Raw genomic sequence first — 11,063 nt, forward strand, 5'->3', positions numbered from 1 at the left:
CGATTCCTCCTTATGATTCCTTCTTTGTGATTTTTCCTCTTCTTGATTCCCATTTTTCCTATACCCCTTTCATCTAGACTCTTCTTTATTCCTATCTTGACTTCTTCATAAATTCCCATTCATCTGGATTTTTCTTCCTCTTCTTCAATTTTCTTCTTGATTCCTCTTCTTCAACTGGATCCTCGTCTTAATCCTTCTCGATCATCACTTTTTAAAAAAAATGATTAACAAATATGTAACTTTTCTGGAAATTTAAACCTGTTCACAGTGAAAATGAAGAACCTGATTGATGATACATCTCCAACTTTTACATGTAATAAATTACTAATAATTTCAATTCAATCTAAATTCTTTCAACCTATTGAAAAATGAGCCTCTTATAAAATGAGTTGAGGAAAATAACATGGAACACCACTGTCGTGAAATGCCATGGCAAAAGGAGATGCTTAAAAATGCTGAAAAGGATTTAATGGAGGAAAAATACACGAATATTTCTTTTAAAATTGTGACAATATAACTTTTACATAACCCACGATGTTGTTTCTAGCTGAATAAATCTGCGCCTCATTGTTAAACTGGAATATTTTTTGCCCCCATAAATAGAAGTAACACCATGACGCACAGCAGGTCCCCATCCAAAAAAACCAAAACGCACGTGTTACAATTGCGTAACTCATCTGCATAGAGCCTTGTGGTGACGGCTTATTTAAACCTGCACACCGAGGCGACAAGAGACAAACAACCTGTCGGCTCCTGTGACCGTGAAGTGAGCAGCAGAGACCGGACAGATGAAGACGGACGGCGCGGCGCAGACGTTCAGCGGCAGGAAGCAGAGTCTGATCGAGGATGCGCGCAGGGAGCGCGGCAGCGGCTCCGCGGTCTCCCCGGGGCCCTCCAGGTTCGGAGACAGTTTCGTGTTCGAGGAGAAGGACGGAAGGGTGACTCTGAACGTCCTGTTTGCACTCAGTAACGAGAAAAATGCGGGATTCTTTAAAACGGGGAAAATATTTGAGGTGAGGCTTAAACAGGAGACAATGATTTTTCTTTTTGGAATCATACTGCCACGTTTAAGAAGCGCATCTTGCTGTTAATTTACTCATATTTTCTTCTGACTAAAAGACAGAATGATCAGGTTTTGCACATAAACTCAAATTATTTGTAAATACTGTTTGGAAATGGAAACAGTAGCAATGCAGGACATCTTATACAATAAAAGTTTATATGAAAATAGACAGCTTATTTAGCAAGTTGCACATTTAAGTAAATAAAATATTTTTTATATGGTAAAAAAAATGTAATGACATGAAAAACAAAAGTATTGAATGTAATTTCTGTTTCAAACAATGAGGCAGGTATAAAATGGTATTAAGATTAAAATCTTCAGTCATTGCTATTTCCCTCTGGGATTAAAAATGTATTTATCTTTTAATTTTATTTCAGGGTTTTGTTTTTGTGTTTTTGAAATAAATAAAAAATGTCCCTGTATGCATCACTTCATTCAAGTGATAAAAACAAACATAAAAAGCCTGTAAATCATGTTTCCGCCAAAAAAAGCAAAATAAAAATCTTTCCTTGCTTTTTTCTCCTTCTACATTCCCTTAGGACAATTGCCTAATAATAAGAATAATTATTTATATATATACATATATCTTTAAACAAATGGTTGGCATGACAGTTAACAGTACAATTATAACAGTGAAATGGTAAAAGTTTGAAACAGTAATGAGGCAAACACAAACCTTTAGCACCCAAAGCCTTGTGGTTGAGATGGCGCAGGTAGGGTTTAATTCCACATAATAAAAAAAAATATATAGATATAGGCCTATTATTATAATCACTGAAAAATGTACTTTACCAAATGGAGCAGGTTGTTAAAGGGTTGAAGATCAGAGTCTTCATGGCTGAGTGAAAAAAAAAAAAAAAAAAAAAATTCAACAAGAAAGGCAAAATCTAAATAATGAAAAATTACAAAGATTCTTGAAAACTGAATTTCTCTAACATTCTGACAAAGACTTGGTTTAATCTGAGATGCAAAAGTTTGACCAGAAAATGCAGAACAGTTTAAGAAACAAGACCACTTTTTTATTTGCCTTCTTCAGACGTTTGAAGCCAAACTTCTCCACATTGAAAGCCGAGCCGGGAGGAAGTCGAAGAACAGCTCGCCCGACCTGGAGTTCTTCATGAAGTGTGAAGTTCACAGCTCCGATCTGGACGTGTTCATCAACTCATTGAAGAGAGTGGCTGATGATGTTCGCTCCATACCGGAAGAAAAGGGCAAGTTCCTGATGTTATTCTCTCTCATTGGCACTGTCTCTTATCCTTACAAGCCTCATCTGAATAATAACCTGCAGCCAGACTCATTACAAAAGGACTAATTAATGTTTTTCTGTCCACATCACAGTTCCCTGGTTTCCCCGACAGATAAAAGACCTGGACAGATGCAACATGTTAATAACCAAATTTGATCCAGATCTGGACCATGACCATCCTGTGAGCATTCAAAGATTTCCTGCAAAAATATACCCGATTAAATAAAGAGGCTTATTAAAAGTCATTTAACATTTCTTTTTGCAGGGATACAATGATTCTGAATACAGAAAGAGACGGGCTGCCATCTCTGAACTTGCCTTCAGATACAAACAGTGAGTCACTTCCCAAAAAGAAATCTTAGTGTCATTAAAAATTCACTTCTTAACTAAGTCTTTCTGCAGTGGTGACCTGCTGCCCACAGTGGAGTACACAGCTGAGGAAACAGCCACATGGTGAGACCACCTTGCAGAGTTATGGATGCAGATGCGTCGGTACTGAAGTACAATAAAGTGACAGCATGGTGTGGTTGTGTTTTAAAGGAGGCAGGTTTACCATCAGCTACGGAGTATTTATCCCAGTCTGGCCTGCAGGCAGTTTCTGGATGGCCTGCAGCAGCTGGAGAAGGAGTGTGGCTACGGAGAGGAGCGCATCCCCCAGCTCAGAGACGTTTCAGCCTTCCTGAAAGGTAACAAACACTTGAGGATTTTGGTATAAAATACAATAAATTAATATTTGTTCTGTTCTATTCCCTCTAAAACAGAAAAAAACATGTATGTAATGTTTCTCCTAAAGAGACTAAACAAAAAGTAAAACAAATGTAAATTTTTCTTAAAAAGTCTGATGACATGTGGAATATTTAGATACTGGGAAATTATTTTATTTTAATAATGTATAACCTGACAGAAAACTTTATTAACACCTGCACTTGTCTAAGTAAAAATTCATGACTCTGAATTAACATTTAAGAAGCCGAACTTCCAAAAAGCTGGTAAGTTTAGATTTAAAAATAACCTCATCCAAGGTGAAGATTACTTTTACGTCAACTAAATACTTGTTGCACATCAAACATCAAATAGTAAAATAAGAGCTTTTATAATTAAACGTAATTAAATGATAAACTAGTCATTGTGTTGTGATGCCAATCATGATAAGCATTGTGTTAATAAAATACAAATGATAGTATTATTTGCGGTGGCCGAACACTTTTACAAGTTTACCGAAACGAAATTACAAAGATAGGTGTTTCACCAAAATCTGTGACCCATTAGAATCTGTGACCAGTGGGTATGCTGTACCTGCATTATAATGAACTCAGACTTTAACAAAAGTCTCCTCAAAACTCGTCTTCTAAGACGTATGTGCAGAGGGCTCCTTGCAGTCATGATAATATAAAAATAAACAAACCTGAACTTATCCAGTAGGAATGTCTTTCGGGGTTTCTCTGACGTCATGATAATATCCCTCCTATCACAATAATAATTGTAAGATGTCATTATCGTGACATCTCACAATTATATCATTATCGTCATGACACAATGAACAAAACTAATTCAAAAGCAATGTTCAAATTAGTTCAGTTTTTCTTTTTAAAAAAAACATGACAATATTGCTGTTATGACAACAATATCACAACATTATCGAGACACTGTAACAGCCTCAGTTATGATGAACATAAAGCAGCATTTGCGTCTCTTAATATAGACAAAGAAAAATATTTATCAGGATTGTAAAGTTTCCACAAACCTTTAAATAAAAAGAGAGTATTTTAAAAAAAGGGAAAGGCTTCCTGTAGAAAAAAAAAGAGAGAGTTAAAGCCCAAAATAGCATGATATACTTACTTTTTAACCCCATGGACATGTAGGCACCGACTGGAGAGTTGCTGGAAAATTCCACAGAGGGCACACCAGGGTATAAAAACTAAACTTCCATATTTGAAGCATGTAAACAGATGAGCGATTAAAGAGGCAACACATGCAGCATTACATATGGTATTAAAGTTCTGTAGCTTATTCTATAAAAGCAAAGGGAAACCCTGCTCCACAGCTGCCAGGCACATCAAGTTTTCATGTATTTCTTTCTCCTCCCTCTATTTAATATGATCTCCCCAACACACTATTTGATAATCTGCAAGTTTTTCATCCGGTGAAAGCAACATGATTACAGTATTTTCTGATTATTTACACACTCAGTTTAAATCGCATAAAGAAGCATCCAAATATGAGTGATGATTCAATATGGGCCAGAACAGCTGTTAAAGCTTCCCAGTGGTACCGTAGCTAATTAATAAACTTTGATGAATTGTTGGATATGAATTATCACTTTTCTTGTCTTGGGATATGGATAGGATTTCTCTTGGTGTAATTAAATGTGTTAATCAATATCAGATGACAGCTTTATCTTCCTACTAAAGAATAAGCAATACACACAGAGGATAAAGAAATGAAGAGATTAAAATGTGAAGTAGCTGTGTACACATTCTTAACTTTTTGTTTAATTTCTCCTCCGTTGTTGCACCTTTCTCTGGCCAACTTCAGAGAAAACGGGTTTCCAGCTGCGTCCAGTTGCCGGCCTGCTGTCAGCCAGAGACTTCCTTGCCAGTCTGGCCTTCAGAGTGTTTCAGTGCACACAGTACATCAGGCACTCCTCTGCTCCCATGCACTCCCCTGAGCCGTGAGTTATCACACCCTAGCACCCAGCTTATTATTCATTAATTTAATCAGCTGCTTTTTTTATTGACTCTCTTCAATCGCCTCATACAGAGACTGCTGTCACGAACTCCTTGGCCATATTCCCATGCTGGCAGACAAAGAATTTGCACAGTTTTCTCAGGTAATAGCACCACAATGAACTCTTTCATCCTTGTTTTTGCCTCAACCATCATGTAATCTAATTACATTAGCTTTAATTATTACTATTTTCAATGCTACCAGGAGATTGGACTCGCCTCACTTGGAGCTTCAGATGAAGACATTGAGAAATTGTCAACGGTGAGATTTTTCAAAGGATTACTTCTAAATGTTCATTACTTTTTACATTTTCATACAAATCACTTTATGAGCTTTCACTGCCATCTAGTGGTCAATATAAATAACTGCAGCGCATTGTGGCGGTCCAGATTATTTACTGGAGAAAATGTTCCTAAGATCAAATGGATGAATGAGGGAGGAAAAAATGATTGGCTGGATGGATGAGAGAGGGAAGAAGAACTAAGCAGTGGATGAGGAACAGGAAGGAAGAATGGATGCACGTGGGAAAAGTAAATATGGATACACAATGATGTACTGAAAAGATGGCTGAATTTAAGGGATGGATGGATGGATGGACAAACTAATAGAGGAAAGACAAGAAGGGAGGAACAATGGATAGATTAGACAAGATAAGAGGAAAAAGGAATGGATGGAGGAAAAATGAACGAGTGGGAGAACGGATGGATGAGAGGAATGAGGCATGAATGGCTGGATGAAACACAGAGAGGAAGGAAGAACTATTTGGTAGATGAGGGATAATAAAAAACATGGAAAAAGAAGTAAAGATGAATAGACAGAGTTGGAGAAAAGAGGGATGAATGGTGTTTAGGGTAATGTCTGAATTAATTGGGGATGGATGGACAAATGAATGGATGAGTGAGGTAGAAAAAAACTAATGTATGGATGAGAGAAGAAGTGTGGGTGGATGAAGTGGAAGAAAATACTTGATGGAAGACACAGGAAGGGAATAAAATGGATGGATTAGAGAGAAGGAAAGAGGGATGGATGATGATGGAGGGAAAATGAATGAATGAGACAGTGTGAGATCAGGGAGATAGAGGAAGGGTGGATGACGTTGAGGAAAGATGCTGAATAAGTGGGAATGGAGGGATGAAAAATAGAGAAGATGGATGGGGGATAGATGACTGGACGGAGAGAAAAAAGTGGTTAAGCTATCCTTAATGGGTTGACTGGGTGTAAGTAGCTCTGTTGAGGTGAACAGGTCACCAGTTTAACTGGACTCGTTCCCTGTCTGCAGTTATACTGGTTTACTGTGGAGTTTGGCCTCTGCAAGCAGAACGGTGCAGTGAAAGCTTACGGCGCCGGACTCCTCTCCTCTTACGGAGAGCTTGTTGTGAGTGTGAACTTTTGTTTGCACACGTGTCTAGCTGTATTCGTTTTGTATGCTAACAGTCTTTCACCCCTCCTCGCAGTACGCTCTGTCCAACGAGCCGGAGTACAGGCCGTTTAACCCCGAGGAAACAGCCGTGCTGCCGTACCAGGACCAAACCTACCAGCCGGTGTACTTTGTGTCTGAGAGCTTTGAGGATGCAAAAACGAAGCTAAGGTATTAAACTGGTAGTTTATGAACTGCAGCATATAATCACACCTAAAATCAAATATAACAAAATCACCAACAGATATATTTTGCCCTGGAAAAGTTACTCCACCTTGGACTCAGAAGCTATAATATTACCCAACGTAGCAGAAATAACTTTATGTTGACATTCTGCATAATTATCCACCATTCCTGCTCGTACTCACATCCTTATTTCGCAAAGAATTTTAGAATTTTCTTGCATGAACCACCTCTTCCAAAATAACCCAAACATTTCAGTGAAATTCAAATTTAACATTTAAATATGCCATAAACCTACAAAAGTTAAATTTCTTTGTACGCTAGGAGCTGCAGTTTCTCACAGATTCTGTGATAAGGCCTGAAAGTTTCAGCTGTAATTGATTTGTAGCTGAGTTACAAATAATTTCTTAGCTAAATTAGCCATGGTGCATGTTTAAAACAGCAAGCTTGTTGATTTCCAGATGCTGACGTGTGACATGGTGCCGTAAAGTAAAACACAGCTGTTACATGATGCTCTGGGCTGGAACACAAAGTTTGGATTTTCAGCCTGAGGATGCTGCAGGGCAATGACGGCCCAGGAATGTACATAATGAATGTCAGTGTGCCATTAAAAACCAGTCAGAAGCACAGAGCTTTAAGGCTGGAAATGCATGCAGTATTGCTATAAGTGCACATCACCATCACCTTCATTTATGCATTTAAAGATCTGATGTGTAGTTTGTTTAATATTAAATAACTTAATGTCACCACTGTTTAACAAGATTCAGTTGTTTGTTGTTCAGATGCATTGAAAGCGTTTACTATTTCAGTGATATTTTATAAATGGGAAAATCAATAAAACAGATAAAAACCATTTCCTGGTACAAAATCCAAGTCTCTATATTTAACCCATCATGTCTTGAGGCACACATGTGCTTTTAAGGTCCCTCTGAAATAAAGATCTTAAAACAAACTCCAACTTGTGACTTGTTAAAGTAACACCATCTCTTTCTCAACACAAAGCTCTTGGCTTCTGACTTGGTTTGATGGTACACTGATATTCATTATGTACATTCCTGGAGCCATCATTGCCCTGCAGCTTCCCAGGACCGAAACTCCAGCCTATCAGCAGAGTTGAAAATGAAGCAATATACTTATCTTTCCAATTAGACTCTTTCTCGCTGTATTCCAGACATGAAAATTTATAGGAAATGAAATAGTGCTTCACCTTCACTTCAGCTCCCCTTTAAATATGTCATCAGATTCTAAAAGATATTAAAGTTTTCGAATATTCAGCTTTGTACAAATCGGGACTATTTTTTTTCTTGAATTTAATTTCTTTTACATATTAAGTTTTGTATTATATATTTTCTTAAAAACAATAAAATAAAAAAAAAATAAATAAAAAGTGTTATATATAGCAAGCCTCAATATCTTCATCTTACATGTATTTACATAATAAGCCTGACACTAATTTAGTTATTGTTTGGAATTTATTCATAAGAGGATTTTAAGATAATTTGATTCCAATTAATTTTTCCTTTAGAATTAATAAAGCTATCATTCTTCAAAAACAGTTTATGGTTTTATTTGCAGGAACACGTTTAGGACTCAAACTTTTGCAAAGCCAATTTTTTTGTAATTTAAATCCTCTTTTCAGCCTCTGCTGGTGCCTCATTTCAAAGTTGATCTAAACACCTTTAATAATCAGTGAAGTTGAAACCATTTGCTTATGTTTCCTCCCACAGAAAATACTCAGCTAACATCAAGCGCCCCTTTGCCGTTCGCTATGACCCATTTACCTGCAGTGTGGAGGTTCTGGACAAGCCCAGCAAGATTCAAAATGCTCTGAGCCACATGAGAGAGGACTTGAGGACCCTTCACAGCGCCTTGGAGAAGCTCAGCTCACCTTAAGACCAGAATGTGATCTTCTGTAGAGATCAGAAAGTCATGCTGCATGTTTGGCCCGAGTAAAAAGTGCAGATATTACTCATGAACACAGAAAACGTAGTCTGGTTTGTGCATATACTGTGAAGATGTAAAAAAGAATAAATGTTTATTTTCCTGAAACTCTGTCCTCAAAACTTGTGTTTGACAATAATGAAAAGCAAAAAAAAAAAAAGGTGATGGAGAAAGAAAAGTTAAGAAGACTACAATAGACAGATTGTAAACCATTTTCTAGTTTCTAAATCCAAACCGACTATTTCCATTTGGAAAACTCTTGGAAGCCATTTATCTTCATGTGTTGTTAAGCAAAGGGAAGGAGCTAATTATGAATGATTTAAGTATAATGTTCCCGTTGCTGGTCAAGGCCAGAGCCAGCACTGAGGCCCAGCACATGAGTGGGGCCAGGTCAGCGGGACCTCGCGGCCCACCACAGCACGGTCCGCAGAGCTGCGCTGCTGACAGGCTCTCTTCTCTCTTTATTTTCTTTCTGCATTCAACTGCAGAATTTGGCCCTCTGCATTTTTGACAGATGGCCAGGGTTTTGATCTTAACGCGGGCGACAACGCACGTCAGAGCCGTTCACGTCAAAGCTTTGCCTCAGAAAAACACAAATCATCTCCATCTGTGGGATTTGTGACAGGACGGCATTGTCAGGGTCACAGGCTGCAAAACCCTCGTTCCCATAATTTTACTGCACAGTAACTCAACCTGGCGTCTCTGAGAAAGCCTGAGAAAACCAAGCTTGCTTACCTCCCCCAGGTCTGAGTCTTTAGGTTCACTTTGTCCCCAAGCCTGAGAGTGACCCTCTGATTTATGGATCACCTACAGCCCATGAAGGCAAAGCTGGAGTCCTGATGAAAACGTCTTTCCTGTTGGACTCAAAGAAAAATGTAGAAGCAACAACTTGCGGCTTTACTTAGTTCCAGATTGGGTGCATCTCTAAGAGAATGACTCCGACTGCTGACAGTAAAACTGAAAGGATGAGGCTTGTTTCAGGAAAAATAAATAAGACGACTTTCATACTGTGATCTGAAGCTTATCAAAGTTCAGGTGTGTTGATTACTCATGGCAAAAGAAAACCTAGATGACTACGACTGGTAAGGAAGCCAGGGTGAACTCATCAGGAGAAAACCTCACTTTGTTATGAAGCCAGTTCAGATGATTCTTATGCTTAAACTTTCTAAAGAACTGGTAAATAAATAAATGTTGCTGGTCATTTAAGGTGTAAAAATAGAATTCTGAAGCTATTGAATTCAACCCAAACATTTGGTCAAATGAGGTCACAAAGACAAAGACACTAGAACATTTATTCACTTTGTGACTTTGGCTGCATAAACATGCCTGGACGTCCCCTGCTGACAACAATACTTACAGAATGTTTTCAAGTCTACTGCAAGATAAATCACAAAGGCTTTGCCAAATGGTAAAAAACTATTGATAATGTCAGCCTAAAGAATAGAAAGTTCATGGAAAGTTCTGCAGCAGGGCTCCATAACAGTCCCCGACCCTAACCTTGAACTATCGGGCTTGTTCAGACCAAAAAAACTTGGTTCTGAACCTTAAAAGTACGTTTTTAACTGGAACCACAAAATGATAGTGCTTCTTCGTGAACTAATCTCATCCACTTTGGATTCAGTTAAAGTGTGAACACAAAATATAAATATGAATAATCTGAAATTAAAGGACTCTGAAATGAAAGGAAACAGAATAAAAAAAAAAATGTACTGACACCTAGTGGTCAAGTTAGAGATGACACCCTTCTCAAACACCATCAACCCACATCATTCCTTACTTCTGGTTCGCTGAGCATTCTGACCAGCAGGATTTAGATGTTTCCCTGCTACGACACATCTGACTCCAATCAATAGATCTTTAGTAGCCTTATGCAGAATTTGACAATAAGCCATTAGAAAACAATTTTATTTGAATCAGGTGTGTTGCAGCAGGGAAACATCTACAATCCTGCAGAATAGTAGGCCTCAAGGATCAGGATTAGTGATCCCTGCTCTACTTTCTTCGTCTCTGTGCCGTTAACAGTGGTAATGTGGCAGTTTTTCTGTGCAAATACATGACCGATTCATTCTAAGATAATGAAAACAAAATTAAGTTATAAGCAAATTGTTAAATAAACTGAATTTGATAACACATTTTTTCAAACATTTTTTTTATAGTTTCTGTCATTTTAAGCATATACTTGCTATAACAGTTAAAATGACAAAAAATTTAGTTTTTTTTTTGCTTTGACTGTATGACACTGCTCTTAGCAAGTTTTCATAGGCCATTAAAAGCACCATAGATAACACTAACTATAAAAAAAGGGTAGAAAGTGACCTCACAGCTACAATATGCATGATGTATGCATCAGCAGATCAAATGACCAATTCCACCGATCAAGATCAGCACAAATCGTTTCATTCTGGGAAAGCATCGCAAACAAATCAGCCGCGAGATTAAATCAAACACTGACCTCAAAGAGCTCTAATCTCTCCCTTTGTTTCCCT

At 37.8% G+C, this 11,063-nt stretch overlaps 1 protein-coding gene across 1 annotated transcript; it reads left to right on the forward strand.

Moving 5' to 3' along the window:
• Positions 1–337: 337 nt before the first annotated feature.
• Positions 338–8,679, forward strand: th2 (tyrosine hydroxylase 2). The gene is made up of 12 exons (XM_041977068.1): positions 338–1,013; positions 2,100–2,274; positions 2,402–2,490; positions 2,575–2,642; positions 2,712–2,762; positions 2,850–2,995; positions 4,845–4,980; positions 5,070–5,139; positions 5,241–5,297; positions 6,316–6,411; positions 6,491–6,624; positions 8,364–8,679. The coding sequence occupies exons 1-12, from the start codon at positions 789–791 to the stop codon at positions 8,527–8,529; spliced, it is 1,413 nt and encodes a 470-aa protein (XP_041833002.1). The 5' UTR covers positions 338–788; the 3' UTR covers positions 8,530–8,679.
• The last annotated feature ends 2,384 nt before the right edge of the window (positions 8,680–11,063 follow it).

The sequence above is a fragment of the Melanotaenia boesemani genome, chromosome 23 (genome assembly GCF_017639745.1).
Source record: "Melanotaenia boesemani isolate fMelBoe1 chromosome 23, fMelBoe1.pri, whole genome shotgun sequence".
In the NCBI taxonomy this organism is placed as follows: domain Eukaryota; kingdom Metazoa; phylum Chordata; class Actinopteri; order Atheriniformes; family Melanotaeniidae; genus Melanotaenia; species Melanotaenia boesemani.

Coding starts and splice junctions, on each gene's coding strand:
- th2 (XM_041977068.1), top strand. CDS start 789: ATGAAGACGGACGGCGCGGCGCAGACGTTCAGCGGCAGGAAGCAGAGT. Junction 4,981..5,069: donor CCCATGCACTCCCCTGAGCC/GTGAGTTATCAC, acceptor CGCCTCATACAG/AGACTGCTGTCACGAACTCC. Junction 5,140..5,240: donor AATTTGCACAGTTTTCTCAG/GTAATAGCACCA, acceptor CAATGCTACCAG/GAGATTGGACTCGCCTCACT.